Source organism: Hippocampus bargibanti, linkage group LG14, assembly GCF_051943395.1.
Source record: "Hippocampus bargibanti isolate YZ-2025 linkage group LG14, ASM5194339v1, whole genome shotgun sequence".
NCBI lineage: Eukaryota > Metazoa > Chordata > Actinopteri > Syngnathiformes > Syngnathidae > Hippocampus > Hippocampus bargibanti.
Window position 1 is genome coordinate 11,801,594 of NC_142747.1, and position 17,198 is coordinate 11,818,791.

Below are 17,198 nucleotides of genomic sequence, written 5' to 3' on the forward strand. Positions count from 1 at the left end.
TGATGTTTTGAAACCCTGTAATCACAACCACTCTTCATGAACCGTACCGCTCAGATTAAAGGTCCAAACTATCAAAATGGGACGTTTGCCTGTACAGCACGAGCACACTAAACCGGGCTGCTGTTGTGTCACATGGTTAATGTGGTGGGTGGTGCCTGGGAGAAACTGATCTATTTATAGTCTCTGCAGTCCTAAACTGGGCTGCCGAAGAGCAGCACCCCTCTCGGAAGAACCACTGAAATAAACAAACGCATCTGCTTCTCTTTGCATTTGGGAGGTGAGGCAGCCACTCATTCATATTTTATGAACAGGACTTTGAGCTTTACACACACACGCAGAATCAGGACGCAGTTGCATTCAGATCAAGCAAAACATACAAAAACACTAATAAAGACAGTAATTAAAAGTATATTATTGTGATTCGAGGTCGGTAGTGTCAGTAAGAGTTCCCCAAAAAGTTTGAGACATTTTCTTCTTGATGTGCATTGTGAAGTGTTTAAAAAGGATAGTGTAGATGCCTAGGTGGGTATGATTTGAAAACTGCCAGTGGATTGCTGGCCAAAAAGTAGTACCGTATTTTAGGGTGTATAAGGCGCACCCAAAAAGCCTTGATTTTCTTCCAAAGATGACCATGCCCCTTATACGCAAGTGTGCCTTATATGTAAAGTAATATTGGGCCACAACACGTCTCGCAATTACTGTCAGCAGCCTCCGACTCCATTTCCCGCTGTAGAAGTTGTGCTCAACCCCAGCGTCTTCTGTAGCGCCTTATCAGAATCAGAAAGCCTTTATATTTATTTTGCCTTATATTTGGAAAACTTTTATATATTTATATCTTGTATTTGGAAAACTTTTTTTCATTCATTGAAGGTGGAAAAAGTTTGAAAATACTGTACACCATTCCTTGAGCAAAAGAAAGTCCGCAGAATTGATCTGCATCTTGAGTTTATAACACAAGCACTTAAAATGAGTCGATGCTTTTAGAGGGAAACTCGCTGTACCCCTAAGGATCAATAAGGGTGCATTAGAATTTGGCTCAGCTTTGATTTGAACACTCTTGAAAATGTGGATGGAATTACATCATTTCAAAAAACAATAAAGCACTCACCAGTACGGGGCTCCTTTCTCTTGATTGATATCAAATATGTTCCCTAACACTAAACTAATGTTGACCAAGGCAAAAATAAGTCACATTAATGAAATTTAAAAAGACACGCAAAATACAAATAACGCAGAATTAAAAAAAAAAAAAGAGGCATACCCACAATTGTATTATCAAGTTGAAATATTTAATTTTTTAAAAACTGAAAAAATAAAAAGAAATCCAACAACAGTTTTAGTACACGGTACATAGACACATATCAATGTCGCTAGGTGAGGGAGTAGTTTCTTTAACTACAATGTGAGGCAGTTTGAAAAGCTGGTTGAGCTGGTACAACGTCGAACCCGAGACAGGTTACTATTTGGACAAAAATACAAGCATCTGTTACTCAAAGTGTGTTTCCGTTCACCTCCAAAGACAGGTGAATCGTCTCCATTCATCCCCTTTTGAAAATATTCCTTCTGATTTCTTCTCAACGAGTATGTGACGTGATAGATGAGGACACCTAAAGCAAGTAGTTTTGAACACAAGGAGCAACAGCACTGCCGTTAACATTTGCCTTATCCTTAACTGGCCTTGCCTTATGCAACAGTGACTTTTACTAAAAACGACATCATCTGCTGCATGCAGATATCAAAGAATTATCCAATACACAACCTTTTCATTGTGAAATTGGGTTTAAAAACAAACTAAGATCACCCATTTATCAGAACACGGTCACAAGATTCTCTCTTGAATAACTATCCGAAATTGATGTCAATTGGTTTAGGCCTGCACCATTTTGCATTCCTTTAGGAAATGGCGCCCAATTCAACTAGAGAGAAATATTGATGCAGTTGAAAGTGAGTTAGCTCATGATATAGGATGTTGACAATGATCCACAGCTATCTGGTCTGTAGTGTTGCATCCTCGCAAGAAATACACTTACAAAAATGTATTTAAATAGCAACAGGTAGGAAGAAGTTAATAAATGTGCAGTTGTATCATCTTCTGATTTTAAAAACAGATTCAACATTTCTGGACTTAGAACTCGAACTCTACTGTGTTGTTGGCGTTCGAGTTTGGCAAAAAAAAAAAAAAAAAAAAAAAAGATTATCGAATAAGAGGCAGCTTTATCAGAACAAATACGCATTTGTTTACGTAATGAATCTTAGCAGAATCACTGGACAGAAAGGTGCCAGGAAAAAAATCCCCGTCTACTAGTTGTTATTATAACTAGTACTGTAAAATGCCCATCAATCACTTTTCTTTTGGCGTGATGCGAGTTCTGACCTTTGATGGTGTAGAAACAGGATGTGAAGCGCTCATCCTTTACATTTTGAAACCGTTTTCTATGGGAGTGACAATTAAGATGAAAAAAAAAATTGATTGAGGTTCAGTATGATTTAACAGTCAGGTTTGCTCTAAAAATGAAAGAAAGGGAGACAGTCCAGTCAAATGTGATGAATTTGAGGAGTGACAACTGTCAAACTGACCAGTGGCTCTGTGGCGTCACAGGTTAGCTCCTCTGGCTGGTTAGCAAACTCCATGTTGAGCGTGCGTGTGTGGATGTGTGTGTGAGGCAAAGACACGATTGAGGAAATTTCATGATTGATATCACCAGCGAAACGAGCTGATCATGTGATACCCGGAAATTGTGAAGCCTTTTTAAGCGCATGCGCAGAATAAAATGTTTGTCGAGTTCCCAGACCAATGATTGACACTGCTGTGCATCATTTCTCTCGTGAGTACTTTCAATCGCGACGAAAAGTTACCATTTTGGTTACTGTTAAAACGCTAAGACTGCTGCCAGAATGACTAGCGCAACACTCCATGATGAGAGTCCTCTTCTTTCCACGGATGTGATTTGTGAGCTCTGATATCATGCTTACCGTTTCGAGATGTAGAACTTGCGCACATGTTTTGGATGCAACTTTTTGGGTTGGTGCGTTTGTTACAAATTTGAAGCAAGGAGCACGGATAATAAATAACTGATAGACTGCGTTATACCCCCCACTGCAGACACCCACACACACGCACACACTCTTTGATGAGTAGGTATGATGTTATGAAGTCATGTCGTCTTTCCATCAGAGTCTCGTTGCTCGTGGCTGAGCCCTTGGCGCCCGCCGTCTCCAGACATGGGTGAGATTAAGCACCGTTTCATTTGGCTTGAACAACAAACAAAAAGGGCAGGAAAAACTAGTGAGACAGTGATGGAGAAGAGTGTATAAATACTATTTTTTCCAGGCAAAGGCCACGATGAAAGTGGTCAACCAGAGCCTGCAGGGGGAGAGAAACAGCATTTAAAGAACAACCGACTTCTCCGGACAAGTTGTCTCCATAATTTGTAAAATGGCTTCAAATGACTTATACTGAGCGTATTTTACAAAGATTCCACCGCATATAGCTATATTTTACATTTTAAGACTCGCGCTGAATATTCCGGAAGTCTTGTTTTTGAGTTGGTGACGAGTCCTCACCCTACGTCACTGAAGGAACGCCCCTGACCGAAAAAAAGGACACATTGTAGCAGTCCTTCCATCACGTCAATGCATTTTACTGTACTTGTTTGGTCTGCAAACGTCGCGTTGCACCAAAAATAGGCAGAAGAGGGCGACAAAGCTCCATGTAAGGAATTTATCAGCCTGTGGAAAGGGGCTGATTAATTCCTCACACGGAGCTTGGTCGCCATTTTCTGGTGATACATTTCCGCCCAATGTTGCCTCAAAATGGCACGGAATAAATTCTTTAATCAATTGCAAATATGTATGCTTTCCCCTTCAGAACTCTTTGAATCATATCCATAACTGGATGTGTAACAAGAAAGCATATTCTCCGAATCTGAAGCCATTGTTTTGATTCTCCAGCAATGTAAGACGTCTTGGTGTGACGTCACGAACTGGGGGCGGGAGATTTTGTGAAAATCCACAGCTTTGAGCTGATTAGCAGCAGATTTTGGAAGTCATTTTTATTGGTGTTTTGCATTTGACTAAAAATATCATACTGCCTGCGTGTTTTGGGTATTTTAGATGCTATAAAACGTTTTTCTGATGTCAGCTAGGAAACAAAAAAAGTGATGTCGGTTGTCCTTTAAGTCTCTTTTACAATATGGAATTAAAAAAATAAGAAGAAAAAGATACACCACAGAAATTTGAACTCTCCACAAAAGTTCTTAATTACACAAAATAAGCTATGACTAAATGGCACGGAGACAAATCTGTTACTATTAGTAAAAGACAGAAAAATAAAAAAATAAAATTGGATGAAAATTATATCATACAAAATCAGACGTTGCTTTTGAATGGGGTTTGAACAGAATTATTTCAAGAAAATATTTTGACAATAGTTACATATTCAACCAAGGTTCGTCCCCTAATTAGCTGATTTTTTTCCCCTTTTGTTAGAAGCAGACCATTAAAAATCACACACACACACATACATCATTTTGGTTTTGCTGTGCGCTGTGTCATTATTTGTATACTAAATGCAAACCTAACGTTTCTTGGCCCAATTATCATTTGAAAACAGTGCCTGAAAAGTTCCCCAGTGAATTAGTGGTCTGCCCTTACCCTCCTCGTCGGCCCCCCATCCCTCTGCTACCCCTGCCAGCTCGTAATGTTTCTTCCTCAGCTCCCCGAGACGCTCACGCTCCTTCTGCAGACGTGTCTCAAGCTCCAACACCAGAACCTGAACAAAACACACGCATATATGAATCATATATAGAAAATTGTGAAATTGTGTTTTAAATCTCTCTTCTTTCTTGGTTTAGTCGTACATACTGTAGATCAGTGTTTTTCAACCTTTTTTGAACCAGGGCACGTTTTTTACATTGGAATTTTTTTGCGGCACACCACGAACCGTCTCGCAGGAAAGAGGCAATCAGCGACATGTTGCCACACGGACGAATATTAAATTACCCTCCCAGTCTTTTCAGCAAGGACACCAGAAAATTACATAATATTGGGAGAAAATGATTAATAAATGTTTGTAAAATTGTAAATTTTAAAAAGGGGCATTGGATAGTTTTTCACGGAACACCTGACGATCTCTCACGGCACACTAGTGTGCCGTGAGAGATCGTGCACAGTGGTTGAAAATCACTGCTGTAGATGATGACTTCTTTAAAACATAAGTGCTGAGAATCAAAATGTTGCAGGATCACAATATTGGCTTAATTATTTAAAGTAAATTTGCATTGTGGTCAATGGAAAGAAGGGAAGGAGAAGAATGACACACAGAAGGCCTTATTTTTATACAATCCTTAATTTGTATTTTCATTTCTTTGCATTACAATTTTATTTGCTGGGGAGTTAGACCTTCTGATTGCTAAGTATTTAAACGCTCATGTAGACCCCCCCCCCCCAAAAAAAAGAAGACTGATCAGTGGCTCAATGCAGTTGAGAAACATACTGTAAATCGTATTTACTCAAGCTTAGTCACTGTAAATACGCCGAATGCACTCTGCCAATAGCAGTTCGTGATTTAATGTTTGTATGCACTTGTGTGACAAAGTTCCAGCAACTGTTGTTTTCCTTTCACTCACTGGGGGGAGGAGGTGGGAGAGTGTCTCATACACGCTACTTTACTATTTGTTTAGCTTTAAGTTCAACTTCCCGTCGGTTGAAAAACAATTAAGTGTCGAATGTGGAACAATGAGTACATTCCTAAACAAGTCTGCTTATCGTTTGACTGTTGCTTGGTGCGTGCATGTTGCTGCCAACCTGGGCGTCCATCTCTTGTCGCTTGATCTGAGTGAGCGTCATGCTGGAGAAGTCCATTGTATCTGTACCGCAATCAAGACCAAAAAAATGTTTGCATGCAGTACTAACAATAAAACTTGTAACGACTGAAGGTTATGCTCTCAATAGCGTTAATTCAGTCTTTAAAAATAGTCCAGGAGACGCTGAAATGTACTTACCTTTGTCTTCAATTTGGGACTTTCCAGACTTGGTGGAGGCCACAACAGTGGCAGTAGCCTGCGTAACGCCTCGCGATGCCTGCTGTAGTTGGTGCAAGTTGGCGCTGTCTTTGTCCGCTTTAACCTGAGGAGGACAGCAGGAATAAACAAAAATACCACATCCTATATGGATGTAAAAATACAATTTAACATTTGATTGCACTTGATACTCACTTTTGAAGCAGCAACAAGTTGTGCGGTGCTGGCCGCAATTTCACGGGAACACACCATCAATTCCTCAAACTTCCCTTTGCCCTGAACCACAAGATCCGCCGCATCCCTGAGATGACACATTTTTGAAGCACAAGACAGCGCATCACATTTCAAGCCTTCACATAAATAATCCAGACGCAACCATTCGGAGCAGCAGTCACAGTGCTCCTCATTTTTGTTATGATTAGTGATTCATTCATGAAGAAATAATTGAATCCGAAGTTTAGTTACTTACACCATGACAGTGGCGCCCCATCCAACAGCCTTCGAAGCAGAAATTAGGCCCTCCGTCCAACGAGAATTCTTGGCATAAAATTCCTTTGTGGATGCTGCACCCTGGTGGACAAAGGAGTAATTGTAACCAAATCATGGGGGTGAGGGGTGGTACTGTAGTTCCTTCTTTATGTTCAAATTTATTGAGATGGTAAATTTGGATGTTTTCGTATGATCAGATGAGTTAAAAAAATCATCAGTCATACAAACCAAACACAGAGACAAAGATCATTTTAACGTACTCTGCCACTCTCAACGATATCCCTTTGTAGGTCTTTGGAGGACAGAACAAGTGCCTTTATAGCTGCCATCAGTTCCGTGCACGAAGCTAAAATCCTGCAATGTGGTGACAGGAAACACATAAATGCACACACACACGCACATACACACACAACTGTGCATATGTACCCATTAAATGTGCCGTACATCGTATCATATAAAACACTCAGGCACATAAAGTACAGTAATGGACTTAAAAAAAACAACTGACGAGACGAGGTACACCGTAGACTGGTCGCTACTCAGTTGCAGTGTTATTATTTTTAGTTTTCATTTGGAGGCCTTTTAGACAACACATGAAATGAAGACTTGAACATAAATTAATATAGCATTTTGTTTTGCTACTTCTTTTCCTTCCCTCTTACTTTCGTCACTTTGCTGCTGTGAAATGTAAATTTCTCCCATGTGAGACTAATAAAGATTAATCTAATCTAATTTTATTTTATTTTATTACCTCTCATTGACCTCCATCTTGATGCCGGTGTCAACTGCTCGAGACTTGTTGAGCATTTCCTATCGGAGGACACAGGGAATAACTTCCAAGTCAGTATGACTGGATAATGAAACTGATGGCGATTGAATTCCACGTTAAAAGTGGATGCTTGTTTTACGTAGTTGTGAAACTGAATGTAAAAAAACACATACACACCTCTATTCTTGAAGCAGCTGATTCCACAGCTGCAGATGTGGCTGCCATTTCCTGCTCCACAAGATCTCCAAGCTCGCCTTGCTGCAGCTCTAGACGCCGAGGACGCAGTTTCTGAATTCACGACGGAAAACATCACAAGGCAAAGTTTTCATTTTTGTGGCCATTGTTCAGACAAGGACAACATTGAGACAGGCATCGACCTCGGCGGAGACCAATATGGCCTGGAGAGCCTCCTTCAGCTTGCAGTTATCTGCTGTGGTTATGTCTTCTTTCGTCTTCATGTGACCCAGCAAAAGCAGGGCCTCGGCGCCACATGCCTTCACGCTTTCTAAAAGAACTGTTACAGGGTACATATTTTACAACCAAAACCACTGTTGGTATTGTAAAAATTGCTTGCCAAAAAACACAATGGAGGGTGAGCAGTGGTTCAGCTGCGGGACAGGGAGCCCCTATAAAATCAAGTGGTTTCGCAAAAGTACCCCAGAACAATGTACAGACCAATGCACTCTATATCATACAAGTCAAGTCTCATGATTTGGTCGGGAGAATCCCAATTTTGACCGCAATAGTCACACCTCACCATTTGAGGGCCAAATTTCCCGCTTTCCAAAAATTTTAATTTTGTTTTTGCCGCTCTCATTTTTCACCATTTTGTAACAATACAATTCACTCCGATTTGGAAAGTGACCAAACTACGAATAGCCTCAATCGCCGTCATTTTCTGCCGGTGCTTGAAAAATGAGAATCGAGAATAGCTGGTCTCGCAGTACACATGATCTCATACGTTCGAAAACAGCATACTAATAAACATGGCGGATAGTAGCAAAGCGCTCAGCAAAAAAACGCAGATATGAATGTAAATTTAATTTTTTATACTAATTGAATACAAAATTCATTTGTATACAAATTGAATGTATAAATAAACAATGCAAGCATTTCTGTGGTTTATTTAGTTGTAATTTACATTTTCGTAATGCTCACATTGTTTTAACACGCACCACAGAGTTGCGAGTATGAAAATCTCCCTATTTATGATTTCTGAAACTTAACATGTATGATATATACTTTTGGATAACTGGTACACCAAGTCAACTGCCTACCATCAGCCTGCTCTACAGGGACCATGTGAGAGGTTGCACTGCCTTGAACAATGGTGTCACCCACAAGGTGGCTACATTGGGTCACCACTTTAAGCAACTGAGTCACACCTGTGTAATCATAATGAAAGACAAAAGATAATTAATCTGAATTCACTGTGCATCCTGGAAGTATGCTATGCAAGACAGCATTCAATATGAACAAGATGCTTGCCTGTGTCATCAGCTAGAAAAGCGTCTATGGCAGGATGGAGCTGCACCACACAGTCTAAGGACGCTTGACATCTGGATGCCAGGTAGTCTGCAAAGTCGGCATTATTGGCCATTACACACACATCCTCACACTAATGAGTGCCTCACAGTGGAGGGAGATAACAGCAACCTGCTGAGCTAGTGCAGGTGATGAAGGCCGGGTCATCGATCTGAGCCAGTGAGTCCCGGATGATCTTTTCTGCCTCTTCAACAGCTCCCTGCAGACTGGACCAGCGGGCTGCTACTAGTTGGATCTCTAACGCCTGCTCCTTGCTCTCCTACAGACACACAAGCTTCCATCATTTAGGGCCTCAATTTCTGGAATTTTCCATATTTTTATTTGATCCCGTGTACACCAAAGTGGAATTGGAAAACGTTTGTCTCTGTCATCAGAGGAAGTATAATGAAGATTAAAAGCATTTTACATCAATATATTTTGAAGATAATGATCTCCAAAAAGGGATGTAAATCACAACAAAACTGCAACTAGGCTATATGTAGACAATGTTGTTTGTGATCATGGCTTATTATGAAATTTAATCTATTGCTTTTTAACTCATTCACTGCCATTCACAAATATATTCGGGAATTGAAAATATAACATAGAGCGACATTTCAGGAGTTGTTCGGGTTTAGTTCCTTGTTTGGGTGCCGATAAAGCATTGGCGATGGCCTCGGGGAGCATTTCCCCTTTTCCATGTTAGTGCTTTGTTCCAGCTTCGGCTGTTGTTAAAGCGCTATATAAACCAATATTATAGTTTTTTATTATAATTGCATTGCATTGTATTTTGGACAGCCGTCCTCATTTCACGCTCCTATAACTCAAGACCCATATAATTTAGGAATTAACTCTTTTTTTCTGATGAAAGAAGAGAGTCTAAGGTTTCTTACGCTGCATTGAATGTTTATGTAGTCCTAAAACTCAATATTCTGTGGGTCCTGGAATTCGAGTGACAATGACAAAAACCTTGGCATTGGGGTGGACGCATTTTTGCACATCGTCTGGCAGTGAATGAGTTAAAGTAAACAAAATGAATGCATGATTTTAATTATGGCTGACAAACATAAGAACTAGAACTGCATACAGTATATATAGCTGGACCCAGTTGATTTGATTTTCCTGTTTGACTTTTCACCTTGTCATTGAGCTGATTTTGCAGGGCTTCGGCTGCCTTAACACCACTCTCCCTCTCACTGGCCAATGAACTCCGAATACGCTCAAGCTCCTCCCCTTGAACGGCCAGCTCGGCTTCCACTTTGGACAAGGACTCAACCAGTTCCGCTTTCTGAGTTTCCATGGCAGCTAGTTGAGTACCGAGTGCTTGCTTGGACTGCCAAACAATGAAAAAAAAAAACGTCTGTGTAAGCTCTCAGTCGTACAGGAGAAGAAAACTTCTCATTGAAAAAAAAAATCTTAAAATATCACAAATACATGGGAAGCAGACAGAAAGGCATTTCATATCATCGTATTTTGCTCCAGTAAAGAAAATATGTTGCAATATAAGTGAAATGATTAAAATCAGACAATTTTGAGTAGACATACGTTGCTTTGAAAGATTATGGTGGAAAAAAAAACAATTGTTGTTTTTGTGGTGTAATGAAGAACAAGAACCGACCTGTTGAGAAGAGGCCATTGTGGTTTTAAGGGAATCCAGCTCTGTCCTGCTGGACACCAGCTCTCTCTGCAATTCTTCCATGTGCTCTCGCTGCACTCGTTGCTGGGTTAAAAAAAAAAAAAAAAAAAAAAAAAAAAAAGAGATTTCTTGAGATCAGTGTTTGGACACCTATGCTGATATAAGGCATATAGTTCACATTAGAATCAACTCACAGGACACCACCAAACACATATCAGAAAATGTATAAACATCAAATTGACAATCTTGTGTTAAGTCTCTCACAAATTAGTTTTGTCTGTGTTCAATCTGGGCCTGTTTACTTGGACTCAAAACGGATACACATGCAGGGGTTGAAGGAAGACATATAAATCGATTTTCAAATATAATTTTCAGATTTAGACTGTTAAGTGTAATTGGACAATTTGTGCGCGACACCCGATGATTCCTTAACAATGTGAGCGTGCCACAACACAGTGGTTACACGAGCCAATTCATGAACTTCATGAAGCCATTACTGGAAAAAAAGCAGACTTCAATGCCCACCTGTCTTTCTGCACAATCCTGAGCAGTCTTTACTTTGTCCTGCATTTCTTTCCTCGCTGCATCAATTTCATCCTGAGCTGCCCGAGCTACCGTCACCTGCCGGGTCACCTCTGCATTCTGCACCCACACACATAAATGTACGCTTAGGGCATTAATGAGAAGCGTTCTTCAATATGAAGAAAGGTGTTTTTTTCCCCCCCTCACCTTCCTTAGTAATTCAGCATGGCCTTGTACCAGCTCGCTGTACTTCTCCTTCAGCTTAGTATAGCGCTGTTCATTGGCCTGAGCTTTTTCTGCAAAAGAATGTTTGGGAATATTAATTCCATTAGCCACCAATATATTGGGACCTTTACCTAATGTTTTCACCTGTGTAGAAACAAATTGCACAATGCAGTCATTTTCTTTAGTTTGAGTACATGTATTTACACGTTAAATGCACAGACTACACTAATGTGTACAATGTGTACTCCTTGAAGAACAACAAATTAAATCCTTTATTTGTTCAAAGTCGTTCTGACCATGGCAATATGGTGGTCTTGTGAATATTTTGCATGGCCTCAAGCATGGCAGGTCAATCAAACACTCTAAAACAGGGGTCGGGAAGCTATGGCTCGCGAGACCTTTTGATGATTGCATATGGCTCGCCGATAAAACTAAACACATATTCTCGTTTTTTCGCCGTTCATTTCCTGTTGGGGCTGCAGTTGGCGGAAAGCGATGATGCTGGATGATACTGGCTGTCATGTCCAAACAGGTAGACACCTCTATAAATGAGCCAAACGAGTACACTTCAGCTTGAATGCACCAGAGCATTCGCCTTTGAGAAGAGAAAATGTTCTGATTCTAATTTGCAATGAAACAATTCCATCGATGAAACAGTCGAATGTAAGTGACATTTTAACAAACCCCATGTTAACGTTATCATCAATATACTTCTGCGAGAAGTAAATTGCAGATAGCAAGTGTGGAAGTTTATGAGCCGTGTGCAGGCTAGCTAGCAGTAACTTCGCCTATGGACCCGATCATTTGGCTGTCTATTTACCAATCACAAGGAACGGAATACCATTCATGTTAACGGTGAGTACTTTCACAACGTTATTTTAAATGATACATTCTGACATTTTGTTGAAAAGTGGACGCCCGTGCGTGCGTGTTTGCGTGTGTGTGCTCTCACTGAATAACATTTCTAAATATTTTACTTTTATGGCTCTCTTAGTAAAAAAGGTTCCCGACCCCTGCTCTAAAATGTCCTTGGGTGTGATTGTGAGCACAAACGGTTGTTGAAAATTTGTGCCATGTGATTGACTGGCAACCAGTTGAGGGTGTCCCACGTCTGCTGCCCGAAGAAGGCTGGGATAGACTCCAACACTTCATAGACATTTTGGCCAGCTTAACATTTTCTTCCATAACAGCAGGTCATCAAATTACCCTGTGATATACCAGAGAGAAGACTTACTCTCTATCTCGGTGAGACTTCGCTGCTCTTTCACTGTGTCCTCTCTGACCTTCCTCAGGTCGTCAAGCTCAGCCTTCAGGAACTCACTTTCTCCGGCCGCCTGTAGCCTCAGGTGGCTCTGCTCTGCTAGCTCTGCCTCCAGTTCATTGACACGCCCCCTCAATATCTGACATAGTCGTCCACTCTGGCAGATGGGGAGAATGAGTAATTATGTTTGTTTGATCAAGGGAATTATGAGCAAATTCATTTATCATGAACTTGGATGAAATCGGGATTTTTTTTTGGGGGGAGCGGGGGGGACTCGCTTTTCTTTTCACCTCCAGTCGGAATGATTCCAATTCGTCCTGAAGGGCCTGGATCTCCTTTGTCAGCTGTTCAATCAGTCGGTCTCTGGCGGATCGAGGAAGACGGAGACTTGCAATCAAAACCTCTAATCATATTTCTTTCAAAATTTGAGTTTTATATTGAGATTGCAGTCATCCTCAAATAATGTACAAAAAGCTTTGAACAGCTGTAAAGTCTTAGTATTTCTGACAGACAGGTAATTATTTTACCTGGGGCTTGTGACCAAATCGCAAGGTATTCATTCAGTTCAGGTCAGGTCAAAGTTATCCATTTCGGGTCATAACGTGCTGGGTTGCTTAATCAGACTTTTATTGACATAGTCTTCAAGTCATACTTATCGTCCTTGCGCATGCCGTTCTGATTGTTGAAATTGAAGGGGTCAATTGCAGCCGAGGTGCCAAACATGTCATCAAATTTTGTCTCCACCGGAGCCTAGAGTGTTAAAACATTCAATATTCATAACTACGGGTTCAAATGTCACTAATGACTTCAGTTATTGGTCAATGCGCTTCAGACAGTTATTGTGTATTTACCGCAAGGACGGGCAGGTCTGTGTCCACCAGGTCGTCAGTTTCCACCATGTGTTCTGACTCTGGGGAAGACGACTCGGCCGGGATCACAACCACAGGACTGATGTGCTCCGACAGGGCAGATGCACGGAGGAAGTTTGGCGGATTCTGCAAAGAAACATTCATCCGAATCAATGTTTTTAAATTTGTTGTATGAAAAAAAGACAGAAAGCAAATTGTAGTCACGCTAGCAAATGTTTAACAACATGTGCTCCACCCGAGCAGAATTTTTCATCACTTTTTTAACACAGTGCAAAAAGAGCACACTTTTAAATAAATGTTCAAAACTATTGATTGACTTTATGTTGGAAATGGATTAAATGTAAGAGATTGATGTGCTTTGTAGACATTTTGGGCAGACCTTTTCATTTATTAATCAGGTTGAGATGGACTAGACCCATTAGCTCCTGCTGTTTCACTTTTGAGCAATTCTATGCCTGAAATGCGAACAGTTTGGCGAAAGGCTTTCTCTGATCCGTAAAAGAATGTTTGCATGAATTTTCTGATGAGAAACCTGGTCACAACCGTCAGCCCAACCTCACCAAACACTTTGAAAATGAAACACAAAGCGGACATGCCGCTGTACTCTAGGACTGTGACATCCATGTTTTAGAATTAATTCAATGGTTCAATCATCACCTCAGGCAACTGTGGGATCTGAATCAACCGCTTGAAGTACTGCAAGTTACTGGAGCGATAAAACAGACTCTTCAACCTGTAATGAACAAAATCGAAGAGTGTAAGAACATCTTTGTCAGCGCTTAATAGTGGTGATGGTGCGACCGGCAAGGTTTGTGCACCATTGGTCATTCATACTTTTTAAACTGTTCCTGGAAGCGATCTCGATGGCCTTGGAGAGTGTCTGCTGGAAGGCCTGCATACGAAAATAACACATTAAATTGTCAAATTACAGATGATATTTCTTTCAGGTTGTCAGATGAGAACTTTCAGAAAATATTGAGAGAATATAATGATTCATCTGATTCGAATGTTTTTTTTTTTTTTTATCTAATGAAAACATTCCACATTTTTCATGAATAGCATCGAGCCAGGATATACTCACAAATTTAAATTAGAACCACGATTTGGACATGTTCATGACTTTCTGTCAGATCACTGATACTTACACTAAAACGGCATGTGGATTTGTATTTTGTTATTCTTTCAAACCCTGTTGTACAACCACACGTGATTACACATTTATTTTGTTGTTTTTTTTGTGCCGGTTCACCAAATTATCATACACAACCTTGGTGAACGTGTGTGTTACTCACATGAGTGCAGCTTAAATAGCAGCTTGACTGTGTAGTCGTATAGGTGGCTGCAGTCCAAAATGACTTGAATGAGCGGAGCCAGACGACATTGGCCTGCAGCAGTCACAGATACTGACCGAGACATGTCTAGCGAGCTGAATACTGGGACACAGAAACACAGACTGCTAAAATTGATCTTGCAATTTATCTCAACTTTCTTATTTCACTTAAACACCACTCTTAACAGAATTGTGTCTTTTCTCAGTCTCCGAAAATCATGAAACACCTCTGACGTTGTCGAGTTGATTTGAAGATTGCCGTGAAAAATCGCTTTGCACTGTGTTCACAATGGTTTGCATTAAAGAAGAAATGTGACTTAAATAAGTCTGCCATTCTAAAAGCAGCCACATAAAGGGTAAAGGTTTCAGAAACTCCTCTCAAAAGAGTCTGAAATAAAAGTGAATTGTGTGAAAATAATGTGCACAGGATGCAGACTGAAGGCCATGATAAAAAGAAACAAGAATGTAATTTTCTTCGAATCATTCATGAGTGGAGGAGAGCAGCTTTTGTAGCATTTCCTTTCAGCACAACAGCCTATTTTTAGCCATGTCCATATACTGTGAGAGACAAGCACCTATGATGACTCACCCAGACAACAAAAGAGTCTGGAACCACTCAATCAGACGCATCACTGGTCTGATCATAAAAGTGTCTAGTTTTGTACCGCATTAGAACTCTATCACTCAGTGCTACGGTCTGCCCGAGCATGAACTTTGCGGCCAAATGAATGGGTGTTCACAGCCGATCATCCCATCAGTCCAAAAACACCTTACCGCCTATGAAGAGGTTGAGTTGACACTCCAGGTAATCAAACATCTCCACTGTTAATTGAAAGCTGTGGGGGGACACACAAAGAGGAATACATTTTACACACCTTTGGCAAAATGTAACATTACTATTCTGCTACTTTCATCGGAAATAATACGGATGGCATACAATGCCTCTGCTTAGCCTCAGAAGCAAACAGAGTTTCCCCACACAGCTACGATCCTGTCATTTGAGTTTGAAAGTCTTTTGTTCTGGGTGGCAAATGATGACGTTGGAGGTGAATGGGTTAATAATCTGTGTTCCAATCACAGGCATCTGCCTGTCGCACGTATGTGACACACTTCAGTGAATTGCAGAAAACCGAACGGGAAGACGGCTTAAAAAGTCTTTCATTCAAGCAAATAGTTCTTGTTAAGTTATTTATTTATTTGATACTGGAAGGATTTATCCTGACGCGCTTCATAGACGGGCACCTTGTATGCGCAGTCAGAGGGCCATAGATGTGTTCCAAAGGGCCTTCGCTGTATCAACCCCCTGCCCGCCCCTGCCCAAAGTCCCAATAGGAGCATGAAAACATGCACTCAGGCTAATGCCGACAGATGAATTTTTTACTGGCACACACTGAAAGGTTGGGAGTTTCTGCAAGCATATGGGCTGCAGTGTTGAGCCCAGATACCAAGAGCAAAAATAGGACAACATTTAAGCTCAATCCACTAATATCCACTGGTTCCATGTCGATAAAGTTATTTGTGTTTTTCTTTGGCTTTGTTTTGTACGACTATGTTAACACTACCAGGCAGGGATTAGTCACGACAAACCCAAATTGGAAAAATTAATGACAATAATCAGAACACTGCATCGGCCGAATTGGTATTCAAAAGGTATTTGCCTTTTTCCCCCCAGTGTTACTATGATTAGCATGACAATCAACTCGGCTAGAGTGGTAAATGATTGTATTGTGTAATTTTATAATGGCAAATACAATACAATAAATACATATTGACTTATTAGCACTTTAACAACATCTGAAGCTGTGACAAAGCGCTTAACATGGACAACTATCATATATAGGAAATAAAGCAGTCACACAGATAGTAGAAAACACCAGGGGGTAAAACTAAAATAAAGTCTGAATGATGCTGACTCAAATGCCAAAGAGTGAGTTATGAGGCGGATTTTAAAGAAAATATTTAACAATCATATTTTAATTAACACATAAGGAGAACATTTGAACAAACCAAAGCTCAAAGTTTTTTTTAAATCTTTCCGGTTTCCATTGCATAAATGAAATGGCACCTTTCTTTACTCACAAATTGTTGACGTCATTCTCTCCTGCCTCCTCAAGTTGTCTGTTCGACATCTGCAGGTTGCCGGGGAAGCGAGGGTTCTGAAGAAGAAGACAACACAAGAAGGGTGGAGGCTCAAATAACATGAGTAGCACGCTGCAGGCTACCTGTGAGACACATGTGACTCAATCCCTATTATTGTAAGGTGTGCAATATAAAAATCCCGCTGAAGCGTAAGCCGCTGTTTGAGCAAACAATTTCCGCGGAAGTATACATGATCGGCTCCTCCAGACTTTGCAGTGTTAGCCACTAAAGCCCCACCTGAGTGTAGTGGAGGCGTGACCCCAACTTTTCTTAATATTGTAAAGAAAATGTTAGAATAATTAATTTCTGTCTACCACTACGCATGAAAATGACCTTAATTTCTTGACAAGGCATCTGTATCACACCCGCAATGTTCTATGAGTAGCCACCCATGTCCCACCCACAGGGAAACGA

At 40.6% G+C, this 17,198-nt stretch overlaps 1 protein-coding gene across 3 annotated transcripts in view; it reads right to left on the reverse strand.

Moving 5' to 3' along the window:
- Window positions 1-1,267: 1,267 nt before the first annotated feature.
- Window positions 1,268-17,198, reverse strand: part of hip1 (huntingtin interacting protein 1) — a 32,794-nt gene continuing 16,863 nt past the window's right edge. For 2 of the 3 annotated variants that reach the window (XM_089013673.1, XM_089013676.1), the window contains exons 6-31: window positions 16,725-16,801; window positions 15,420-15,481; window positions 14,608-14,748; window positions 14,150-14,207; window positions 13,973-14,048; window positions 13,298-13,441; window positions 13,099-13,196; window positions 12,737-12,809; window positions 12,420-12,603; window positions 11,168-11,256; window positions 10,964-11,080; window positions 10,421-10,522; window positions 9,941-10,135; window positions 8,935-9,082; window positions 8,767-8,853; window positions 8,556-8,663; window positions 7,656-7,792; window positions 7,456-7,566; window positions 7,261-7,319; window positions 6,770-6,863; window positions 6,490-6,590; window positions 6,216-6,321; window positions 6,003-6,126; window positions 5,806-5,867; window positions 4,654-4,771; window positions 1,268-3,364 (exon numbers count right to left, since the gene is read on the reverse strand). In XM_089013673.1, coding sequence (XP_088869799.1) covers window positions 3,354-3,364; window positions 4,654-4,771; window positions 5,806-5,867; window positions 6,003-6,126; window positions 6,216-6,321; window positions 6,490-6,590; window positions 6,770-6,863; window positions 7,261-7,319; window positions 7,456-7,566; window positions 7,656-7,792; window positions 8,556-8,663; window positions 8,767-8,853; window positions 8,935-9,082; window positions 9,941-10,135; window positions 10,421-10,522; window positions 10,964-11,080; window positions 11,168-11,256; window positions 12,420-12,603; window positions 12,737-12,809; window positions 13,099-13,196; window positions 13,298-13,441; window positions 13,973-14,048; window positions 14,150-14,207; window positions 14,608-14,748; window positions 15,420-15,481; window positions 16,725-16,801 — 2,682 coding nt within the window. In that variant the 3' untranslated portion in view covers window positions 1,268-3,353. The remainder of the gene's footprint in view (window positions 3,365-4,653; window positions 4,772-5,805; window positions 5,868-6,002; window positions 6,127-6,215; window positions 6,322-6,489; window positions 6,591-6,769; window positions 6,864-7,260; window positions 7,320-7,455; window positions 7,567-7,655; window positions 7,793-8,555; window positions 8,664-8,766; window positions 8,854-8,934; window positions 9,083-9,940; window positions 10,136-10,420; window positions 10,523-10,963; window positions 11,081-11,167; window positions 11,257-12,419; window positions 12,604-12,736; window positions 12,810-13,098; window positions 13,197-13,297; window positions 13,442-13,972; window positions 14,049-14,149; window positions 14,208-14,607; window positions 14,749-15,419; window positions 15,482-16,724; window positions 16,802-17,198) is intronic. The other variant, XM_089013674.1, reaches the window with a different exon arrangement.